The 25,520-nt window shown below is 39.8% G+C and overlaps 1 protein-coding gene across 1 annotated transcript in view; it reads left to right on the top strand.

The window, feature by feature from the left end:
* Positions 1–1,490: 1,490 nt before the first annotated feature.
* Positions 1,491–25,520, top strand: part of TMCC2 (transmembrane and coiled-coil domain family 2) — a 105,222-nt gene continuing 81,192 nt past the window's right edge. The window contains exons 1-2 of the mRNA XM_063297514.1: positions 1,491–1,628; positions 1,977–2,195. Of these exons, the coding sequence (XP_063153584.1) occupies positions 2,007–2,195 (189 nt within the window). The 5' untranslated portion in view covers positions 1,491–1,628; positions 1,977–2,006. The remainder of the gene's footprint in view (positions 1,629–1,976; positions 2,196–25,520) is intronic.

Below are 25,520 nucleotides of genomic sequence, written 5' to 3'. Positions count from 1 at the left end.
TATTATCCCAACCTTCTTGAGGGAAAAGCAGCAGACAACTCTTCTAGGTTAAGGAAAAAAGTTTAAAAGCCATATCGAATTGAATTATCCATTCAGTCGTATCTGACCCTTGGCGATTCCATAAGCCAGCTCTCTCCATGATTTCTGATCGTATACAGCTTCTTTCAGTTGCTTTATATTTTGGCCTGTGTCTGCTTTGATTACATCCAACCAGCACATCTTTGGCGTCCTCATCGTCTTTTGCCACTGACCATTCCAAGCATAACGTCTTTCTCCAATGATGTTGATCTCATGACATGACTGAAGTAACTAAGTCTAAGTTTTGTTATTTTTCCTTCTAGTGACATGACCGGTTTTATGCGCTTCAACACTTCTTTATTTGTTATCTTTGCAGTCCAAGGGATGTGCAAGAGCCTCCTCCAACACTGAAGTTCAAACAAATCAATTTTCCTTCTATACAACAAAGCCATATAGTAACTCTAATTTGATACTAACATAATGTGAACTGTGATTTATATGTAAGCATGTTATGCACATTGCTACTTCGTCTTTTAAAAAGTTGTAAGAGTTGCAATAAGGGGAGGAAAATGAAACAAATTAGTATCTGACACATGACAGATAATTAGTATCTCACACATGATATGCTTCAACTATATGAATGCCATGTGGTGAAATGTTAGCACATAGCTAAATAAATACAATTGACTAAATCAAACAGGAACGTATTTGAAATAAGTGTGCATAGCAGCATATGCAGGCTGAGGGTGATGGGTGCTGTAGTGGGTTCTTTTTGCTCCATGTATCTGGAGGGCCGGATATGCAGGATCATCACACATCTCTCTCCTCCTTTCAGTGGAATTGGTAAGAAAGAATATTCATAGAAGAGCAGCACAGATTCTGTACGTCCCATTGACACCCATTACTGAAATGCATAGACAGAATAATAACCGAAAAACAACCAAATGTTTAAAGCTGAAATACATTCCTCTGTTGAAGCTGCGAATAAATTCAAAGCAAAACCAGCCCTTGGTGAGTGGCTTGCTGGTGGGAGGAGTTCCCATGGCAATAGAGAGAGGTGGCATGACTGATATCAGCCGCGTCCCCCAAAGCAGGCTAAGCGGGACCCAATGAGGGGGTTCAGGCGAGGAGACCACGCCAATGCCCTCCTCCCGTCCCCGCAACGCTGAGAGGCAAACTACCGCCCGCACTGCAAAGCCGCAGCCCAGTGCAGCACCATTCCCCTATTGACAGCTCCTGGTAGCGGGAAGAGGCGGGCGGGCAGGCGGGCGAGCGAGAATGGGAGCTACCGGCCAACCAAACCTGGAAAGAGCTCGAGGCCATGCCCTCCTCCTGCTCTCCAGATCGAGCTACGACTCTGATTGGTTAATTCTGGCTATCAATCAGGCTATCCAGCCGGCTAGCTAAATGGGTGGGTTAGGCTGAGGGATTTGCTCTTCAGCCTCGACAGGAACGGCGGAAAGTGGGTTCTTTCGCATGCGTGGGGGAAGTAAGTAAGCAACGACTGACCGTCGCGTTAAAAGAAAAGAGGAAGAGATGCCCTCATCAGAAGAGAATTTCCAATCATGCTGGACGCTCAGATCAAGATCGCTCTTTCGCTTTCCTAAGCAGTGAGTAGCCTGTAAAAGAAGGGAGGGGAGCGCTAGCAAATGCATACTGTTTACTCGCGCGTCATCCTCCCAGTCAAATCCCAGCCAGCCAGCCCGCTCTTTCCCAGTTGCAGTTTTAACTCAGGCAGCCAAAGTTGGGTGATGGTAGTGGGTCCTGCCCTGCCGTTCAGTGCAATGAGTTGGATGGGCATGTTTTTCTTCCCAGCTCCTCCTTGTAGTCTGCTTACCTCCCGCCGGATCTCAGGTGAAAATGAACTTCAGCCTTCTGGGATGATCTGACCTGGTCCTCCCCCCCTTTCCCTTCCCTTCCCTCCTCTCCTGTTTCTTATCTGCAACGCTTTGAAAAAGCAAGAACCAGAGGCTGACGTCTCACCCAGCATGAAGAGGTGCAAATCAGATGAGCTGCAGCAGTTAGATGGAGACTCTGCTGGGACAGAAGATGCCCTCCTGCTGCCTACCATGGATGCCAAGCTTGGGGATTCAGCTGCTGCTCTGGAGGATTTGGGTGTCTCCAATCCAAACCCAGCTCCCCATTCTGTTACCCGGAGCAAACCTCCTGATTTAAAGGTATTTTAAAGATGCTTTGTCTCTGGCTGGACTAGAGTCCGAATCCCCAACTGGGAGATGTATAAATTATTGACAAGTACAAAAATGTCACAGGTGCTACATTTGCAGATGGTTATTTTTAAAGGTGCACCAGTCAACCTATTCATCAGTACTATCCAACTTGCTTGACAAGTTCCCAGTGTTGAGTTTTCTTGTGTTCATGTACATTCCTGTTAAATAATAGACTTCCTTCAGTTAGTCGCCTAACTGAAATATAGTCTATTGCTGGTGCAGTGATTGGGGAATCTAATTTGATCAGATTAAATGGCATTTTAAGTTGCTATTTCACACAATCATTTTTACCTATGTATATCTCTAGGCTGCAGTTCCATACCTGAGAATAAACCCAGTGAGCCCATTGGGACTTACATTTAAACAGCCATTGTTACAGAGTTGTATTGTTGGATGACAGCTTACGGTCATATCTGGTTCCAAATTCTATCTAGTAATTCCTTGTCTGCTATTTACTCTGTGTAGAGAGTAAATGCCAATTACTACGTGAAATTGTAACACAGCAACACCAGATTTAGTGAACATTTAGACAGCTATCATATGGCTATTAGCCAAAATGATTTAGAATGCAGCTTCATCCTCAGGTTTGCTAGACATCAATAGTGACTATCAAAAGATGTTGATCTTAATAGTGGATATTTTTACAATAGGATATTGAATATAAATGGCTCAATGGAATTAAGCAAGTGTGGCTATGATTATCTTTCTTTATCATGGAGTATGATTTGATGAACCTGGTATAATTTAGCCACAAAACTGCAAAACATACTCAAAGAAACCTTGACTGATTAAAAAATGACTTATTCCTGCATTAATGGCTATGTGATAGTGATATTTGTATGGATTATTTATTACTTTGGAGTTTAACATGTTTCCAAAAGAATTTCCCAGAAGGGTCCTTATCATTAACGGTGAAGAACTATTTTTAATATAACCAGACTAAGTACTATTTGTTAACCTATTTGGTAAACTGGTTTGAATTATATACTGTAAAAGTTATAGGTGACAAATAGAGTGATGCTGCAACAGAGGTTTGTCTACTCATTTGTCTACTCACTTGTAACAATAAAACTCCCCTTCAAGTAGCCAGGCATAAAAGCTTCTATAAGTTAGAAGAGCATTCCTGTTGCTTTTCTTTTAGACTGTAATGAGCCATAAATGACTGCTTCAGGGCACAGCCAGATGGCTGCATTATGGTACTATCCCTGAATCAGCAGCAAACTATGCCAGCATAAATTGTGCTGCCCTGACTGCTGAACCTCATTCTGTCTCAGGAAAGGGGCAGTCAGTGGTGCCAACACTAATAGTTTTAATGCAGGACGGGTTAATGAAAATGATTGCTAGATTCCCCTAACTAGTTTTCCCCTTCCATTGAGCAACACCTCCCGGGGTAGAGGTGAGGATCACCACCACTCACTCTTCTTAACGTATGGTAGGTTAGGGTTGGGCAAGCATAGCAGATGAAGAGTTTAGCCATCTTTCAAATTGCCGAAGTGACAGGTTGCAGATATAGAAGAGGGCTTTTGAGGACTATCATGGCTCTCCCTCTCTTCCACCCTAACTCATGCCTCCTGTGTGCCTGTGATCTGTAGTATGGAGGAGATGGGCACAGGGTGCAGCAAGAAGGAACCATTAATAACAAGCAACCTCCATTCTCAGCTAGTGATGCCAGGCAAGGTTATTGGTGACAGAATGCAGAAATAACCTGTGTAGTAGTCAAAATGGCACTGCTACCCCCCAATAAATACAGACAGGACCAGCAATATGCAACGGACAGAATCTGTCTCTCTTTCCAAGTTTAAGTTGACCCTTGATGCAGCATGGGATTACACTTTTACAAAAGATTGCTAATCCTGTCAACACAGATCTAATTCTTTTTCAAAAGAGCGCTGAATCTGTACACAGTAAGAAGGTCACATGAGGTCTCACCTGAAAGTGCCACTCAGGCACTACATGTCAGGTTTCTCTGAGGAATCCAGGTATCTTCTGCAGCTCATGCTACAATGGCCACAAAGGGCAGTGCCCAGGATCCCGAGAAGTGGAGGAATGCCTGCAGCAGCATCAAGTAGCCAATAGCAGCTGAACTGATCCTAGCCCATACCACATTGTTAACCACATTGTTGGTTAAGTGTCTTAAAGAGTGTCCCCAGCAAAAACTTGTGTTGAAAGGAGGGAGAACATATTTTAAAACTGGAACAGCTGAAGATAATATTAAGCTGCTAGGAATGAGACAAAGGTAAAATAATGAAGATGTGGCATATACAACAAGGGGTACCAAGGTATGTTTGTGCTGCAGTTAGGGGGATATATGGTTGAGCCCTCAGGTACAGTGCTCAGATGGGTCAGTAATTACTGTAGGCTCTTTTGCAAAAATGTCATAACTGTAATTTTACTTGGTGTTTGTATTTGTCCAAGATGTGGGTTGGAAAATTTTTGTGTTGTCTCTGTGGAACTATGTTCATTACATCTTGAAAGATAATGACATTCTTGCAGTCATTTTGCAATTATCCTATTCTCCAGCTGCTTTGGGGTTCTGGGGATTGAAAAGTAGAGGTAGAAGCTGAACAAAATAAGTTTAACTATATAAACTATATATTTTTCCACTGTCTAAGATGAATAGAACACTGAATATTCCCTCTCCATCACAGTTCTGGAATTCTTCAGCTCCCATCCCATTTGACACCTGTTCATCCCCACTTCCATATAAATGCTCTCCCTGTGAGACTATTTATTTATTAAATTACCACAGATCATTAAGCCCTCACCAATAGGCACTTGTAACTCTGTCTTCTGTAGCATTTCTGCTTGGCATGTGTGGCTCTGTATCATGTCATTTTATAAAAACATAACTAGTGAGAACATACAAAAATGTTTTTAATGGTGTCTCATGCTCTGCATCTCTAGGTGTTTGATGTACTTGTCAATCATACTTAAAGAAAACTGTAACTCCACTCATGCTCTTCAGAGCAGTTGCAGGCTCTTCTTACTGTTACATTTACAACCACCAAATTGATTGTGTGTGTGTGTGTGTGGATTTTTCTGAAAAAAGACATAAGGACACATTTGAACAAGATGCACTCAGTGTATAACTTGTTGAAATGTAGCAACTGCTAAGGAGATCAGCCGGAGGTGCTAATCTCCTTTGATAGGATTAAACATGGGTGAGGTCAAAAAAGGATCCTTTCTTGTCTCAGGAAGTATTATAATTCCAGAACAAGTACCTGCATAATTTTTAACATTAGCACTATGACATTTATATACTGCTCTTCGTCCTGTGATTACAGAGGGGTTTACAATAAAGAAAAGAAAATACCAGTAAAAGAAATTTAAAAGACTCCAATAAAACAGCAGACAGGACTAAAGGCATCAGAAGGAACCAAGATCTCGATATGTTTGTCAGAGAGAGTGTAAGATCGTACAGGATGCTATTCAGCAAATCTCACTGCAGCGTTTCATAGTTCCTAGGAACTGGGAAGTTACAAGTGTAGCATTGTTAGCATTCAGGGAAACACAAGGAAATTTCAGTTGTGATGTGCTGAAAATAATATGATAAATACAGTATATGAAGAGCTCGTGGCTTAAAATGAAAACGGAATAACTTTTATGCAGTTACAGTATGTAAATGGAATACTGTGACCACAAAAATGGAATGCTATTTTCCCTGGAAAGAAGAAAAACTGATTTTGTTCTCAAAACTCATTTTAGCCAGGATTCTCAAACTTCACAGTACTATGACATCCTAAAATGGTAAGTGAATTTGTGGAACCCCTTCATAAAAACTCCTGAGTAAAAAATAGATAGGAAATGCTATAATGGACAAAGGACTAGACTCATGGGTTTCAGTATCTGTCAAAACTCAGCCAGGACTTTGCTTCCTGTTTTACGTATGCTAGTGTCTGCTGTGCCTAAGCAAGCCTGACAAACTTTAAACAGGTTTTTGTAACTTCCACCTTGAGTTGCCCGCTACCCCAGGTGTGTCATGACTTACAGTTTGAGAAGCCACAAAGTATAGGCTAATACATGCAGAAACATTATCTGTTATTAACATCACAATCATAAATAATAACAATTAGCAGTTAGCAATAACAGCACTTTAGGATATGTGCTGTTTTCTTTTGTTTTTCTTGGCTATGCTTTCCAGAACTGACAGGACTTTTGTGGTCTCCATTTTATAGTATGAAATACTAACGCATAAAAGTATTATTCATCCTTGTGAGACAACCTGTTCAGAACATCTATAACTGATATTGAGAAAAAACAGGTTCAATTTCTACTGCAAGGGATTAGCCTTGAAGCAAGCTGGTAGACAAGAGAATGCTTTCAAGCTTGTTTGGATATTAATTCTGCATGGGTATTCATTTCCACAGACCTGGAATTAGGAAATAGCTTCTACCCAGAGGCCATTCTTTGACAGAGTTCAGACAACTACAAACTATGGTTTAATCATGGTTTACTGAATAACCAAAATTGTCTGGGTTCATTCAACACATAGCCATAAGCTGTAAGTCCAAGTTGACCCCACGTTGCACCTTGAATTGGGAAATACAAACCCATCAAAGACGAAAGATGGAAGATCTCCAGAACTGGGGAGTCGAAATATCTGCAGCCACTCAGTCTTGTCAGAACTGAGTCTAAGCCTGTTCTTCCTCATCTAAACAATCAAATAAATGAGGGGCTATTTCAGTTATATATAGAATGACCATCTTGGTTGGTATCCCAGCCATCTCTGTTACCATCATTTCTTTTTTTTTTCCACCTAACAATTCAAATAAATACTGAAAAATACTTGTGGTGGCTCAGTTGGGATTGGAGCCATCATAAACAGTGGGCCACTGTTCTGATCTTCTGTATTCTTTGGTGGGAGGTGGAATGAAATAGAAGATAAAAAATGATGCAGTATGGCTGGACCAATTTCAGTTTGAAACTGCTATAAGCTTCCATCTCTGTGTACGGAATCTGGAAGGGAGGACAGAATCTCAAATAAAAGGGAGCTAGGGATAATGTAAGTTACCCAAGATTTGTTGTTACAAGTATGGCTTGAATTACATACTTGGACAGGAATAAACAATCTGAAAGCAGCTGTAAAGTAGTCAGTTTTCAGGCTGCCAGTACTCCTAGATCACATCAACAAAATCCAGCTGTACATAGACACATTTCAGTGGTATGATCTGGTTTTTGAATGGCTTTAAAGAGTGGAATGGGAATAGCTTGCCTTCAGAAAGCCTCACACTCCCAATCTTACAACTCCCCACCCCCCAGCCCCTAAATGGACTGCTGGTGTTGTCACACCAACCTTGCAGTTCTCTGAAAGGGTGGGAACTTGATTGCAATGCTTGGTCTTTCAAATGTTGCCTATTCCTGTGCTAGGACTTTAATCTGGCTTAGCATGTTGTGATAACAGGCCATAGTCTAAGAGCAGTTGATTATGATACAAGGGGTGAATTGATTGAACTGAGGTTTTGTTAACAGCTTTTTCAAACTAGTCCTTACCAAATATATTGGACTACAAGTTCCACTATTCCACAGCTGACATAGCTATTGGTTATGTTGATTGGAGATAATAGGAATTATTGTAGTAGGACAATGTTTTCCTTTCAACATAAGCCACCAAGGTAATACGAAGTGCAGGTAGTCCTTGTTTAGTGACCCCAGTTGGGACCAGCAACTTGGTCATTAAGCAAAGTGGTTGCTAGGTGAAACTTTGTGCTTATGATAGTCCTTCAGCTTTCCTTTGCTTTACAAAGTTAATCAGTGTCGTAACTGCAAACAGTTGCTAAATGAGGCAGTTGCTAAATGAACACAGTTGTGGTTTCACCTAGCAACCACTTTGCTTAACAACCAAGTTGCCAGTCCCAACTGTAGTCATTAAACAAGGAGTACCTGTATTGGTAAATATTTTCCCTTCCAAATGCATAAATAGGATTTTGAAACAGAAGGCTTGCCTTCTAGATATCAGAAGAGGTAGTCTGGTCCATAATTCTTCCCCCACTACATGTTAGGTTCCATTTATGCAGCAGTCCACTATTATCTTAAGGACTGTCACATGTCATAAGACAGCCGATAAGTTTCTACTTTATGCTATAAATTCTCAGATCTCAGTTAAGCAATTCAGGATTTCAGTCAGTGCTAAGTTGGCTTCTGATTGACTGCTCACTCATTATTCTCCCTTTTGCCTACAGATTGCCAGATCTTTTGATGTATTTTTTCTCTGTGCATATTTTTGAATAGTAAACTTATATAAACATGTCATGTACCTGTCACTGCTTTCCTATACAGTTTATAAAAAGGAATGAATTATAATGTAGTTCTCTCTAAAAATCTAAGGGACTGTACAGAACTGCTTTTAAAAATGCACCTTAGTCCTTTGACCTCATGGGAGGCAACTTTTAATTTGCTATCCTTGGACAGCAGTGTTATTTGATAGATCCCTTAGAATGAGAATATATTTCAAGTGATGGTCAGAAAGATAATTTAACACATACTTGCTTTCATGCATTTGTGAACAATCTGGGGTTGAATTTTCCAAGTTTATTCATAGTAGAAATCATCAGGCTAAGACATGGTCAAAGAATGGTTCAGAGATAAGCTACACAAAGTACAAGTAATAAGCTTAAAGGCCTGAACAGCCCATCATATCTAAGCAATAGCAAAGGTGAGTTATCCAGAAAATCAGTTACATGATCCACTGCTCAGAATATACAAAGCAAGCTTATTGCTGATGCTGTTCCAGTACTTGACTCATCGTAGGAAGATGCTTTTATACAAGAAGTTTCTTCACATTTACCTACATCCAGGTGATGTTAATTGTCCTGAAGTGGAATCCAGAGCTACTCAGGAGGAATTCCTGACTTCCATGCTGCCCTTCCTTGAAGTCTAGTGATCCTCTGTCTCTCTCTTCTCTTTGAATCTCACCCTGGTGCAACTAGCACTTTCGTGGGCTTGGGAGTGTGTAATTTCATCAATCTTGTAATTCATCCAAGGCCAAGAGCTAAAAGATAGTAGGACTCAGTTCTGCCATGATTGCTGTGCTGGGACCTGACTTTAAGATTAGTAACACCCGTCTTGTTACTCCTCTCAGATGATGATAGTGATTGGACAAGGAGGTCATGCACTACCTTCAACCATCTTGAGTGTCCTATCATACAATTTGCAATTGTATTTGGATGGGAGCCCTGTCAGCCATGAGGTTCTGGTAAATATCTGATCCTGACATACAATGAAGGCTAACTCAGGTGGGAAAATATGTGACTCCTTTCCCATTCTGGAACCAGTTATTGAAGGCTGGGAATTCACTTTTCTGGAATTTATCACTTGAGATCAAAAAGTGGACATGCAACTTGGATTACTTTTTAAAATAGTTTATAAATGGCTATGATTGCAAGACTCACTAGGATAACCAAGGTTTTTCTGAACCCAGTTTCAGGGATTGTGTGAAATACTGAACCATAAACTCATGATGCAGGCAGGGTATAAATAATATTAAAATGTGGTTGGACAGTTTGTGGCTCAGTGTCATGACAACATACCATATATAAATGAGTAGTAATCTTGACTCAGATAGCTCTGTGTTCATCGAGCTAGTAGAGAAAATTCGTTGCTAGTGACAAGCAGAGCACTGCATTCCCACCTTCCAGCAATCACTTTGCAGGGAAAGTCAAAATTCTTTTTTTCCTTCAGGCTTACATCACTGTGAGTAACCATTTATACTGTGCTTCAGTCACTTACGCAGCCAGTCTCAGTTTGAAGCAATGTTCTGTTGGCCTGTTCATATGTATATTTTTCCCTTACCATGTTGCTCACTTAGGTTCAGGGGAAAAAAGAGACCTCATGCACTTTTGGGGTGCATTCACATATGCTTAACCAAATCTCCAAAACACCCAGAGTGTCCTATGACTATTACCAAGTCAAAATTGAGCCCCCAATTAAAATCCAAATATTTGGATTAATAGTTGGTTATTATTTTAATTCAGCCAGCTTGTGTCTTGTGAACCTGGAATGGAGGTTTAAAGTGAAATTAACTCCCTTTCCAGCCATGAATGCAGAGACAAGAGGCTAGAATGGCAGTTCATTTTCACTGCTTTTTCTTTTCATCCACGTGGATGGTAAAATGGAGGCAGGAGGAGGAGAAGTGGCTAACCCCCACATGCAATGGCCTTGACCCCAGTTGGGCCCCCACTTTGATTTTTTCCCCCCAACATGAAAAAAAAAGAGCTATTAGGTGCAAGAGAAGCTAGGACATAAACCTAGATGGTCATTCCCTATTTGATAAAGGAAAGTGTGCATTTTTCCCACTGTCTACTACTGAATCACCAGATGCATAGCAACCTGGTAGTAGCAATATCAGCAGACTAGGCTCAAGTCTATCATGTGAACATAGACAGGCTAAGGCATGGCTCCTTGTCCCCCATGCCTGCATCTATTACTGTAGAGTAAGGCCAGCAAAGGACACTTACTCAGCTAAAATAGAAAGGATTTCTGCTTTTTACGTTGGTTGTACTGTGACTAGTTACCCTAAATCAGTTGAATGCAGCTGTTATTATCTTGCTGGCATGTTCCTTAAAGATGCCCCTAGTGAATCACATTGCTTACTCAATCCCTCCTTGAAAACCAGAGAACCTGTGATGTGTTTAAGGGGCCACTGGGGGAGAGAGAGAGGAAGCCTAAAGGCAACAATCTGAGAGTAAGTTGGAGAGAATCAACAGTATGTTGTTTTGTGACTTTAAAATTTTCTGCCACCTTTTGCTTTTGAAGATGAATGAAAAGCTATTGGTATCTGTTTCTTCTTTACTTCCATTTCCTTTGTCTTCCTTTATTTTCCCAACATTTTTCTTTTTTCCTGCTTTATGTTTTTCTTTTTTAGAAATTCTTTTTAGATCCTATCTGTTTTCTTCCCTCATCCACAATCCCTACAGAGAAGGTAAAAAGAGTAACTGGGTTAGGGTTAGAGAGAGTGGGTTTGTGTGTATACCAGGATGTATGTCTTCATGAGGCATAAAAGATGTGGATGGGATATGTAGAGTAAGCTTATGTAGGTCCATTTATCAGTACTGTACTCCCTCTTACTTCAGTGGGGCTTATCCTATATATGTGTGCTAGAATTATAACCTTAGGAATAAGAAGGGCAAATTGGTGGATGGGAGAGGAAGTGGAAAGTGTGGATAGATACAAAGGATGTTATATTTCCTGAGTCTTCAGTAATTGTGTAGTACAAGGATTCTGAATAAATATACTATATTCTTTTATATCTGGGGGTCCTATAATAATAAAATCGTAAGCATCAAAACATAATTTGCTATTTTATTAGAATGCCAAACTTCTGCATTGTTTAGGATATTAGGAAAACCTGGGAGTAGAATTTAGTTATGGTTTGTAAAATACCTTTTTACTGCAGCAGAAAATAATTATATTTTGAAGTTTTTGTGTGGAGATCAGATCCACTATGCTGTGCCTTATATACATACAATTTGCCTTTTAGTCTCCATTCACATTTCTGAGGAGTGAGGTTTTGTGTTGTGATGTGCAGCTTTCACCTCTGAAGATTGCTCTGGCTCCACCTAGTATAAATGCTTGCAATTAAGTCTACCCCACTCTTATCACCTCTGATTATTTGTCTTGACTGTAGCAATGTAGAGCATTTCCACATGGCATTGTTTCTATCACTAAATTCCCCCAGAGCAATACGAAGCAGATCTGCTCACTCCAGAACACTGGAATACAATGAGCTAATGTATGCTGTCCCTCTAGGTGACTAGTAGGAACCTGAAAAAAAGGTCATTCAATCAGCACTCCACTCAAGCTACTGCCTGGCTTGAAGCAGCAAAAAATCCTCTCTTCCCCTCCAAACAAAAAGAAAATGAAATAAACTGCTAGGTCTGGCTCCATACCAATCCATATTTTCAGCATGTGTTGTGTGCACTTGGCTGGCCATTTAAAAAAAAACCTGGACTGTTTGTGAAAGGATGAATCTGCCTGGCATCTACCCATCACTTTTCCTGCATTACAAATTCATTGACAGCTGTGAAGGTGGCATGATATGTTATCAGTTTTGCCACAATGCACTTTTCAGGGTCTGTAACCAGTGACTGAGTGGGAGAAGGAGTGATTAATCCTAAACATAAGGCAGCCTGAAGAGACTGGTTTCTCATTGTAAAGGTATTTCTACACCGCCATCATTATTTGTACTCTATTGGAGTAACCAAAATCCCTTCCCACAAAAGGGAAAGAAAATCTATAAAAAACCTGAGCAGTCTGGTGCTTAATGTGCCTAGTCCTTCCCTGCCAAAAAGAAGTGGGAAACAGACATCAGTCTCATCAGTTTCATCCCTGCTAAGTCAAGCCAGCGTTCCCTTTAACAGGGTGGTTGATGCTGGAAAAATTACTTCAATTATGGAATTCAAGAGCTCTGCAAAGCTTCTAAGTTGCAAAATGAAAAATATTCTTTTTGGTGATTTGGGTTACACAGCAGCTGAGTTGGAAATACTGTACATCCCCAACTGCCAAATTCAGTCTACGTCGTGGGGTCACGGAGATCTAGATGTGCATTTGAATTAGTACAGCTTCTTCACATGAAAGTGTTTACTAGATGTCTTTTCAGATGGCAGTAGTGGTTGAACTGGGCACTCATACTTAGCTACATATAATTTATATTCCAGCATCCTCTGAACAGTTCCACCCCCAGCTAGATCCCAGTTATTTTTTCTCCTATTACAAAAAGAGTTATTGTAAAGAATCTGCAGATTGGAGTGCAGTCCCCCTTGCTGCACAGCTTTTAGGCTTTAAAGTTCTGCTGAAGCATTAGGAGTAGTGAAGAATCTATTCTACTGCATTTTCATGGATTGAAAGATAAGAGTTCAGTGTTGCATATTTACTTTTTTGAAGTAGAGAAACAGGTCATCCAGTTATAAGCAAGCTTCTTATCAGGGAAGTAGACTTGGAAAAAGTCCTGGCCAGAGGCAACAGCAGACAGATGACTTAATTCTGCCTGGGATGGGTTGGAAGGATGGTAATTATGACGTCAGCATATTTGCTTAAGAAGAATAGTAAGAAGATTTGGAATACATATCCAGGCATTTTCCTGTGATAGGGGGATTTAAAAATTATGTGGAAAATTAGTCCCTAACTACTGGACCTCTGCCAAGTTCTTACTGATCAAAATGAGTTTTGACAATGTTTTTCTCCCAGATATAGTGAGATATTCTCATTTTTCAAATAGCATTGCATCTGCCAATAATATTTTTCTACTGTTGCTGTTTTAAAAAGAGGTAATTGTAATATTATGATGGTTACACAATCATAGATGGAGGGTACAAGAGTCTCAAGACAAGGATGAAATGGGGTTCCTGCAATTCTAAATGTCCTTTGTTGGATTATGGCTGAGGAGAGCACCTTAGCTTTCAGATATCACACTAAATCATAATGTGGTTGTTAGGTGTATTCAGCATGATGTACGAACTCAGCCAATTCAACCAACCATGGCTAAGTTAACTAAGACTTAGCACAATATATGAAGCCAGCTATAATCTGCTGGGTGTTTGCAGAATCTTGCTGCTTTTGTCAGATTGACCCTGTTGCCTATCTGTGGATGCTGCTGGTTGGAGCAATATATCTGATAAGTTTGCCTGACTTCCAATCACATGTGGAGCTCTCCAAGACCTGTCAGCTATTTTCTTTTTTGTTTGTGTGGACTTTGCTCTCTGGTTTTTATTGAACCATGCTTCTACAACTATTTCCACTAGCCCACTGGTTTTCTTGGAACCTGACTTAATGCTGCATCTAAACATGCACATTAGAAGATAATTCATTGATCGGTAACTCAAGGTATCCTTGTCCTGCTTCTAATCTAGTCCTGGATATAAACTAGATTTAGACTCTCTCCCTGGTAGTGTTTGCCACTTGGAACAAAACAGTTGGTAAATATATTGCCTTATCTTTCTGTTAATTGCCATTTGGGAGCATCAATGAACTAACTTCGTAAAAGGCAGCTCCCTGTGCTCTTATGGTATTTGTGCTTGTACCTCAGTTGTCTTTGATTGGCATGGCTCTGTGGAAGCTTGATGATTTTTCAAAAAACTGATGGTGCTAGGAATTGCACCTGGCTCCATCCTGAAGGCATAACTCTCTCCTTCTCTTCCTTCTCCCACCATTTCATGGGCTAGAAGATCTATAATTTTCCCTACCCATACTGAGAATCATGCCTCTGGGACAGATGTGGGCAATCAGGAACTCTTCAGATGTTGCTGAATTACAATTTATATCATTCTTCAATGCTGGCTATGTTGGTTGATGCTTCTGGGAATTGTCCAACAATAGCTGGAGGGCCACAGGTTGTCCCCTCCTATTCTAAACAAAAAGCTTAAAATCAGTCCTTCCAGCTCTACAATTGTAGCGAATGGTCGAACTTGAAGTCTATATTCATTGACCGATATACCCTTATGGTGGACAATCACAGACTTTGACTGAAGCATGGCTTGGGATCACCTAAGCAAGAAATTACCCTGAACACCCTTCCTTTCAGCTAGATAAGGAAAGCATTTGTCTTTTAAAATGAGGGAGCAGAAGCTGTATCAAGATGGGGAAAAGGAGCCTCTTCAGCCTCTGATAAAAGGTACAATGAGCTGGTAAATATGCAAGAAAGCAAGCATGGGATTTTAGTTCAAGCATCAGGTTATCCTGTGAAACAGGTAACATAATTTCTGTTTCTTTCTCTGTGCTTGCCCACTGTTTTGTCTATTTTATGTACTTGCTCAGGAATTGTATGTTTTATGTTATTTGGGATTTCTTTTAAAAAGATGATCCTTCAATACGATGAGACCAGCATCATCTTGTGATATGCCTAGAACTTTATCTTTTCCTTTATATTTTTTCTGTTGGAGGTCCTTTTAAGATGTTCTCTGTGATACAAAAAGCTCTGTATTTTTTATCTCCTCTACCACTGAATGTTTTCAGGTGTTCAAGTAAAGTTAAAAAGGACTTTTTATGTTTTCTTTTCCTTAAAAAAAAATGAAGTTGGATTCTATTTAGCTCTTGTCAGTTTGGTCTAGCTCCCAAAGTGGAGTGTTTTTTCCCTAGCCATGCATCTCAGTGCCCCAGGGCCAAGAGGAGGTAGTATAGAATATATTCAATTTATTTCTATTTTTTCCCTTTGAATTTCCCAGAAAAATGACACAAGTTGTAAAATCCCCTGAATTAGGAAGAGGATCCCAGATAAGGTGTTCTCTGGAGATGGGTACAGTAGTGGCAGCAAGAACTATCAAGCCACTGCCCCAAGGCTGGAGACAAAGCTAAGATGTATAGACCCTGAAGGCTTCTGGGAGAGGAAGTTTAAGACTTATACCTTCAGTTTATTTAATGGAGTATAAAATAATATATTTTCATCTCTGATAGGTCCATACAACTTGAGAATTCAGTGGAAACAGCTTTGTTTTCCTTGCTTAAACTCAGTTTTGCAAAGGTCCTATTCTTTTACCTAATCATAAGGTGTATGATTATAATTATTCTTTGCAAGCTGAGCTTTTAAAGAAAAAAAAAACACTCCTGCCGTTAATCATGGGCTCCAACATTTCTCTAAGGGTAAAAAAGGATGGTTATCAATTGCTTTTCCAGTCACTGTTGAACTGAGCATTGGAGGCTAAAGCATACAGGGTAGTAAATGTTATTAGGAAGTTGTCAATTTCTTTCTTGCTTTTTTTTTTTTTTAATAATCACATATGTGGAGGACACTTTAATTGGGATTGCAGAATGTAGGGAAAGCAAGTTTTTTCTGTAATAGCGTGATCCTGAACAAAAATCACTCTTCTGGATATAACAGATGAAAGAACAATGCTTTAATATTGTCAGTAGGAGTGTATTTTCCTTCTGGTGTTAATAGCTTTGGGGAGGGTACTATTTTCACTGGGAGCACAGTAGAAACTTCCTCTTCCTTGATTAAAATTGCAGATTCTTCATGCTTGCTTTTACAAAAGCTAAGGAATTTCTCCATGCTGCATTTAATGTCAAATATAACTTGGCCATAAGGAAGCCAATCCCCAGAAAATTCCATTCTTCAGTCTTTTATTTTCCTTTTCAATTCCAGCACCCAAATGTTTATGTGAAAATTGCTATTTTAGAATATTAGGGGTGTAGAAAATATTTGGTGGTTACTGCTTGGCAGTGAGACTTTTTTTTTCAGGATTCCTGCTATCTCTTTTACTAAATTAATTTGCAGCCAGGGGAACTAGTGACACATATGGGGTAGTTCCATACAAAAGAAGAACTATCCATTTAGTCTAAAACCTGTTTCTAGAATGACACACCAAATAGCAGCAGGAAGCTCATAAGCATGATGTAAAAGTAATAGCATTTTTCCAATAATGTTCCCTTGCCTTTAATATTCAGAGAGATAGGCCCTATTATTCTGGAGGGTAGATACAGTCGTCATGACTAGTTGTCATTAATGCCTTTATTAAGTCTAGTTTTCTTCTGAAAGGCATTTAAGTGGGTGGGATCATCACTATTTCTTATGTTAGTGAATTCCAAAGTTCAGCTATGTACTGTGTGCAGTTCAGTGCCGTCTCTGGGATCTATCAAAAGCACTTTTGATTGACTGGATTCAAATATCTCATTAAACCGTGCTTTACTTAATCAGTGTTTATTGGCTAAAACACAACTGGCTAGATTCTACTAATATCATGAGCCAAAGCTAAACAAACTACATTATACCTTAGGCTAAAGAGTGAGTCCAGCCATTGTTTCACCAGTACAAGTTAAGTTTTGGAGGGAGTGGAACCTGGTGCCTTCCCAGAATGGTTAAGAGTATATTACCTGGAATTCCCACTCAGTTGGATGTTGTCTTACCAATTTAGTTAGAAGGCATCAGATTGGGGAAGGCTGAGATAGGAATGCCAGCAAAAGGAATATACAGTATGCTTCTGATTATCATATGGTGCATTTATTGGGGTCTAGGATTGGAACAGGAATTAATTTAATTTCAAGCATCCAATAACTTTTGAATAATCTTAAATTGTTTACTTGCCTCATTCATGCTAAGGGGGAATGAGTCAAGTAATGCACTGTTGAAACTGATTGCCAAAAGATTCAAGAGAGAGATAACATGATATGTACTATACAGGGTGGGAAAAAGAGTCCTCAGTCATCATATCTAATTAGGAGGAAATGGCCATAATTTGAAAGAAGTTGTAGAGAACAATTTTCATTTTTTTTTCTGGGATTCTCTATATGTCCATCAAAACTATCATAATTCCATAAGTATATACATTTTATTTTGTTCCCAGTAGATATTTTCTTGAGTGCCAAGAAACCCAGTTTATATTTGGGAACAAAAGAAGCAACTATTGAGTCCTCAAACAGTAACCAACAATGCAGATCAAGTAGGATATATGCTAAAGGGCTTGAAGTGGATAAAAGAGGTCAGTCCTATTACAGCTTCTCTAATTTATCTATGTAATAAAAGATTTTGCAGAAGCTGACTCATGTCTTTCACATTTGAATGGTAGGATTTCAAAATAGGAGTCTGCAGAAGTAGAATGTTTCTACCATCTGCATTCTGGCACCTGCTATGTTCATTAAAATAATATGCAAAATATGTTAATTAAAAACAGTTCCAAACTTGTATACATGCTCTCAGTAGCACAAGTAACTCATTTTCCACCTTTACCCTTTGAAAAAGATGAATTTCTTTCCTACCACTGAAGCCTGACCAAAAAAAAAAAAATCCTTCAATCTTTAAATTCAAATGCATCATAAGATGCCTATGATTTAAGTGTACTTCTTTATTTAAAGCTACTAAATCCCATGTGTCGGTACCCATTCTAACAGTTTGAACATTTTTATTTGCTGAAAATTAAAATTCTGTTTTCATCCGGAGCCATTAACATTCTGCCATGAGATAGCTGAAGTAGGTTGACATGACACTGCCCTTTTTTTACCCATGAAGATTAGGATGCCCATCTTCAGGGCTCTTGCTCAACATCTTTAACGCGCATGCAGGGAGGAAGGATAATCTATTGTGTTTCAGCCTCCCCAGTGGGTTACCTAAATATATTCGTTATCAAACAGTTTGGAGCAGTACCACCTTAGGCTCTGGAATTTCATGATTAGTAACTACCTTGTTAACATCATCTATCAGCTACTGGAATTTGCCCCCACATCACACTTCTTGTATGTTCTTTTACGTGTTTGGTAGTTACTCTATTCATTTAATCTCTGAGATCTCTGAGGCACCATTATGATAATAGGATGTTTGTGAACGGGACCTTCCACAGTACAGCTATTCACAGTTGTTAGACCTCAGTATAAATTAGCTAAATCACCTTGCCTTTTGTACTTTATTTCTTTTATTAGACTTTATAAACTACTGACTTCTGAAATACCCCAGTGATTTGCAATACAAAGGTAAAATCTTAAAGTGAGGTTAAAAGTAAGGATATTAAAAATGTGTGAAAACGTTCAATTAAAAATGTGTCTGAAGGTATGCATTTTTAAGTCTTTAAAAAGTGAACAGAGAGGTGAGCCCTCTCCACTGAGAAGGGAGGGCAGTGCAGAGAAGATCCAGTCCCACAATGTGAATCTCCTCAGATTACCTCAGTGAGCAGGATGGGCAGGGGTGGATACTGGGGAATGGCACTGCAACAGCTTCTTTGTTATACCACTTGAGATTGAATAAGAGAAGTGGAGTGTAAATACTTTAAATTGGTACATTAAATAATGTTGCATTCATTGGTTGTTTTGAAACCCAAGGGAGCCCTTTGTTTTTATGTCTCCAAACTGGTCTATCCATTATATGGAATGGTCTTTTTTAAGACCATAATTGTTTAAAGATCGCAATTTCAAATGTAAGAGAAGGAAATAGGAAAGAGTATATATTAAAGACTGAAATAAAAGGAAAAATAGGTATGTTGTTTTGATTAAACTTGGAGAAAGAAAAAAGATGAATACATATATGGAAATGAAATTTTTATTTATTTATATTTCAAATTTCATCACTGCCCATCTCGCACGAAGCTACTCTTAAATATAGGTTTAATTCTGAATAAAAAAGCTAAACTGGTACCATCTAGATTATTTTATGTGTATAGGAAAATAGGAATTCATAGCTGGGTGATAGTTGCATGATATGCTCCAGGGAATAGTAATAGTGAAAGAATCACGATGGGTTTTAGGAAAAATCGTACAATCTGAATGAATGTGATTCCAGGACAAGGTTATTCTGTTATATGACATGAATGGATGATGATTGAGAAAGAAGCAAGAGACTAAAGAAAAAGTGACGGGGCCATTTGGAGACCCAGAATGAATGAGAATGATGCTTGTTTGGTCAGTATATTTTAGAAAAAGTTCTGATTCCAATATGTTGTTTAAGGATAAATGTAATTCATACATACACATGGCACCCCTCTCCCCAAATCCTGCTCTACTGCCTCATTGTGGTAGGGATTATTCCTGGGAGGGATGTGTAAAGAATGCCAGGAGGTAGGCCAAGAGTACACCACTACCACTCACCCACACACACACACAGTTCCTGAAATGCCCAGGACGAACTATAGAAATGCTTTAAACATATTTAGAACTTCTGAAGTCCCTGGGAGAAATGTGACCTTTTGCACTTCTGTAGCTTCTTCTAGAACTAAAATAGTGTTTTAATAGGAAATCCAGCCAAAAATCCAAATATGAATGCATACATGGAAAGTATTACTCAGTGGAACTTCTTTTCAACAAAACTTCAGTAGTACTAAGCTACTACTACCATACTTATTATATTTATTTGGATCAATTGTGTATGCAAAATGTTAGATTTAGGACATGTTCACGTGGTGTATTTTTTTCCCTCCAAAGCATTTTGAAGTTTTTGCTCCTGATGACCTGAAAATTCTGAGCACTGCAGGTAGCAACAAGAGCTAATCAATGCTTCCTCCAGCCAACAAAAAGGAAAGTGCAAAACCATCATTAAGTGCTCCCCTCCTGAACTCCAGCAGCTAATGGAGTTACGAAAATCCTGTTCCCTCTGCTCCACACAGAAAGGAGAAAAAAGTAAATTGCTAGCACCCCAGTACTTTCAATATTAGTGTAAATATTTGCTAGGTCATTTTGCAAAAAGTGTTAAGTGTCAGTATGAGGAGAAAGCTGTTTAGCCCTCAACATGTAAATTTTCCTGATATAAACTCCAGTGAAAGCTGTGGCAATTACATGCAACCAATGTTTGTAAGCTGTTATGTAGCATCTGTATTCATGGCAGGGGAGGGGAGGGATACGGAATGATGGCTTGCTTGCTTCCAGAGATAGGCATGGTAAAGTAAGATTGGTGCATGCTACTAATATAAGGTGAGGTTGGCCTCGTCACTCTTGAGTTTCCGGAGGTCCCTCACGACTTGGTTAAGCCAGCAGGCCTGGGGACTCCAGGGGACAGGTGAACTAGTGAGGTGGCTCCCTTATTTTTAGCATCCCTTCGTCTTGTCTTTTCTTCTTTGTTTTAGTTGGTTTTTAAATATTTTTAATGTATTTATTGATTGTTTTTAGCTCTTTGTATGCTGCCCAGGGTCACTTGTTTGTGAGATGGGCAGCTATATAAAATTGAAACATAAAATAAAATAAAATATAAGCAGGGAAATCAAGCTTGGAGGGTTTTTTTTTTAAACCGAGATCATAAAACTGAGTAGAGAGATAAGGATCGGAAATACCAGCAGGGCTGCCTGTGAAATCTACTGCAGAGATTTGAATTCAGACTGTGAGAGATAAGACAAACCAAGGGTTGCTGTAACTGAAGAAATAGCCTGCCCCCAAACCCATGGAACTCAAGCCTTAAAAATTATAAATTGAAGTTTGCAATTTGACCAGCACTGTTCTAGAACTGAAAAAAAAAATTCTTAGCTGCTCAAGAAGAACAGTGTTGTAGGAACACAGAAATTCAACGCTGATGCCAGATTGGCATAAATGCTGCAAATGGAAGAGTCCTAATCATATCCAAAATGAGGGAAAATAATAGGGGTCTGTCTCTGTTCTCAGCACACATTGTCTACATTTTTCATTTGTATTTTAAAGAAAATGAATCAAGTGTACTTGCTTTTTTCTTTCAGTTTGAAAGGCAGTTCTTGAGTTACTCAGCTAAGGTTGGCAGGTCAGTGCAGTTGCTCTTGAATAAGACTTTTCCCATTAGTTGTTCAGGAGCGAAACACTTCCAGAGTTGCAGATCTATAATAAAATTCAAGGTTTGGCGATCCGAATCATAGAATGTAAGGTTTGGAAGGGCCTTTGAGATCAACTACAGGTAGTCCTAATTTAGCGACTGCCTCATTTACTGACCATTTGCAGTTATGATGATTAAAAAGTGACTTTACAACCAACCCTTGCATTTATGACATTTGCAGGTCTGTAAAGCAAAGGAAAGCTGAAGGAAGATCATAAGCACAGTCATGGTTTCACTTACTGACCACTTAACTACTGAGTTGCTGGTCCCAACTGTGGTCGATAAATGAGGACTACCTATTGTCCAGCATCCAATGCAGGAATCCAACACTACTTCATCTGTAATAGATGGTCATCTAGTCTGTTTCAGTAGCTCCAATGAAGTACATAGCAATGTCGAATAGTTATCATTAAGAAAGACTAGACAACCCTGTGACCCGTTGGGGTATAATGCACCATTTGGACTAACTTGAGGGTACAAACAAATAAACACACTGAAAGTTTTAGTATTATACAGATACCCTGATGTCCAATTGAAATCTATTTCCTTTAAATTATAACCCATTTTTTTCTTGTCCTGTGTTTGTTTGTTTAGCAGATTTATATAGCTGCCCATCTCATGAAACGTGACTCTGGGAAGTGTACAAACATAATGACAATAAAAACCATAAAACATAAAAAAGAAAACATAAAAACCCAAGATTGCAGGAGAACAGCAGGCTCACCATGGGATCCCAAAGGTTGATGGAAGAACCATGTTTTAAGGGCTTTCCAGAAGGCAAGGAGGGATGGGGCCAACCTCACCTCGGGGAATGATGTTCCAGAGGGCAGGAGCCACAGGTGAAAATGCACACTGTCTGGGTCCCATGAGATGGAGCTCCTTAGTATTTTGGGGTCATATGCAAATTATGATATTTTCTAACCCTTCATCTAAATCATTTATAAATACATTGGAGAAGAATGGAGCCAATCTATTCTTCCCTCCAGCTTCCCTCCAGCTTGATGCAAAGCTGTTAATGTCTACTCATTGGGTACAGTTAGTCAACCAGCTCTGTATTTCTCTAATGGTAGCATAGTCCAGGCCACATTTTGCCAACTTCTTTACTAGGATTGCAAATGAGAGTTTGTCAAATGCTTTGATGAAGCCAAGGTACACTAAATCTGCTGCATTTCCCACGGCTGACTAAACTGGTCATTCTATCAAAAAAGGAGATCAGGTTGGTTTGGTTTCCAACTGACCATTTAATAAATAATGTTCTGCTTGATAGTGGTACCAATTCAGCAAGAAATGTTGCTGCTAAACCTCAATATCCATGTTGTCAACGAACCTGTGGTGTTTGCATCAAATTCTCTGGGAATGTGGAGACACTCTGATGTTCAGCAGCACTGTACTTTTGAGAAACAGTTGTTTCTTTGTCAACTACATATAAAAAGACCTGGCCACTGCATGAAATAGGACGCTGGGTGACATGGGCAGCCTGCTGTTTGCTGGTAACTTCCAAATGTGTTAGGACTACAACCCCTCAGAAGATTCCTGAAGTGTGCGAAGCTCTAGGAGTTGTCGTTCCAACACATCCGGAGATCACCAGCATGAGAAAGGCTGAGTTACTTGGTGTGATTGGACAGAACACTTGTTCTTTCTATATGTGTCTCTTCCTGAATAATGTACAAAACAAAAATTTCAGCAATCATTTATTTGTTTTGCTATGTTGGTTGTCAACCGTCACCCTCTATCCATCCCCACCCCCATTTAAATGGAAACACTGAGATTAAGTTAGTCTTTGTGTGTTGCTGTCAAAATAACTTGTTTTTCCTTCTCTGTCACCAGCTTTCTCTTTTTAATGTTTTGCTTTAGTTATTTTTAAAATGTGGGAACTGTTCATTTTGGTTCCCATGAGTCTTTTTAAAGGCAGATGAAGAATCTAAATCCATTCTGTATCGTGATGGGAGAAATCTGTAGGCTTTGTAGTTCTTTTCTATTTTATGTACACTGTTTCCATAGAGACACTATAAATAGAATAAACTTTAAATTGTGATGGTCCAGAGCAACAATTCAATAGATTCCCTCTACACACACACTTTTCAGAAATAATTTTCCAAGATAACAATTCCTAGGATATGGATGGGGAATTATTTCTTGTTCAAAACATTGGAATTCTGTTCTTCATACATCTCAGCCTCAGTTGTTTTGTGAATGGCCAGTTAACATTATGTTTTGGAATTCTAAAACCTATATCCTGAATCTTAATTCTAATGGAAAAAGGGCTGTCCTCAGTGAATCTTTTACTGCTAACTTATTATTTAACTGAGCAAAAGGGAAGTTTAGTGATTGCAATATCAGTGGGTTTGCAGTGACATGAGGCTGGTTCACAAAAAGAAATCATAAATGTTTATTCATGACATAATTCGGTTGAGAATACTATAGCAGAGAATCATCCTTAATCCATATTAGATATGTGGGGATATTGCCACATGTTCCTAATCTGATGTGGGAAGAGCTATTTATCCCAGTTATGTTTGTAGGACAGAATTGGAAACACTGTTCTATTTCTCTTCTCAAGCCTGTGTGGATTACTGTTCCAACCAGAAATGTGTGCACACAGGCCCTGTGTTCACAGCTGTATGTAGGATCTCTCCACAGTCATGTTGCGGAGTGCTAGAAAGCCTTTGGCCCAGGAGAGATCAGAAAAGTCACACACCAGGCATTTCTATAAAAATAATTTTATTTACAGAAAGCAAACATATTTAAAGGCTGTTTGCTGAGAGGAGAGATTTCTCTCAGCTGCATATTCTCTGCAAGCCTACACAGAAGGGAAACTGAAACTAAAACAAGTTCAGGCAAGTTCCTCCCTTAGGCAATGCAACCATTAACACATGAAAAGGGGACAATTAAATTCGACCTCTTCACCCGGCCAAAATGATTAGTTACCATAGTAACCTTAATCTGTAGCAGAAAACATATTAACAAGTCATTGTTGAATAGATTGTTAACCTGAAAGCTCAAAAAGTAGAATAACTTTAGAAAGAGGCAGGAAGGTCCTCACTGAAAACTTCCAGAGCTTTAATAGGAAAACAATAGCTAGGCTTTTAATGGAATTTTATAGCATTCCATTAACCTTTTTGATTAATGTCTTGTGCAGTGATATGATCACTAGTTTTGTACATGGCTCTTTCTTGACTTGACTCATCATTAGCCTTTTCTTGCTTCCTGTCATGCGCTGCCTACCTCCGAGTAATACTCAGACGCTGATTCTGTGAAACAGGCTCTGATTTATTCGCAGTGTAGGTACAGTATAGGAAAAAAGCTGAGAGTGACAGGAGCGCGCCGGTGCGGGGTTTAAATACCCCGCGCCGGTCAGCGCCCCCTCACTCGTGGTTATGTCACCCCCCCTTTGTCCAACACGTTGTCCTGCCGGTAGGTGAGGGGTTGCGAGGCCCCGCTGGCGTTCCGGGATCGCCCATCATCGGTTTCCCTATTCCTCCGGTGATTGCTGTCAGCTGGGCGATCTCCGTTGCGTTAGCGCTAACAGCTTGGGTGTGCCTCGCGATCCGTTTAGCCATTGTCTCTTGTCCTTCAGTCTTTGTAAGTTGATGGCTACTTATCTTGAGCCCCTTCCCCTGTTTCCTTGTTATTGTCATGTGTGCCATTGCGCTGATGTCTTCAGCTCAACGGCACTCATGACATACTGCCCCCTGTCCGAATAGTGCCCCCCCCCCGGTTTTCTGGTTTTTTCCCGGAGAGCTGTCAAAATGGTTTTTTTTTTTAAAAAAATTTCCCGCCGGAGTGTTTTTCGCCCCTCTCTTTGTTCCGCCCTCTCCCACGTGTCTCTCTAGGGTGTGTTCTTGGTGCGCATGCCCAGGTCACGCCCTGGGCGTGCGCATGCTCCAGCCACACCCTGTTTGTTTGGCTCAGTTCGACGAGGAGAGAGGCGTGGCTGGTCGGGTGCTTATCAGCTCCAGGTAGGGCCCTTCTTTTTTATTCTGAGTGCGTCGCCTTTGTTATGTGTGCTCCTGGGCGTTGCCCCCAGGATGCACTGTTGACTTGTTTGCCACTCCCCCGTGGGCCCGGGGCGGGGGGAGGGTGCTGGCGACTGCTTG

This window comes from Candoia aspera, chromosome 3 (assembly GCF_035149785.1).
Source record: "Candoia aspera isolate rCanAsp1 chromosome 3, rCanAsp1.hap2, whole genome shotgun sequence".
Taxonomy (NCBI): domain Eukaryota; kingdom Metazoa; phylum Chordata; class Lepidosauria; order Squamata; family Boidae; genus Candoia; species Candoia aspera.
The sequence above is the reverse complement of the archived record's forward strand: the minus strand, read 5'-3'. Positions and strand labels throughout refer to the sequence as shown.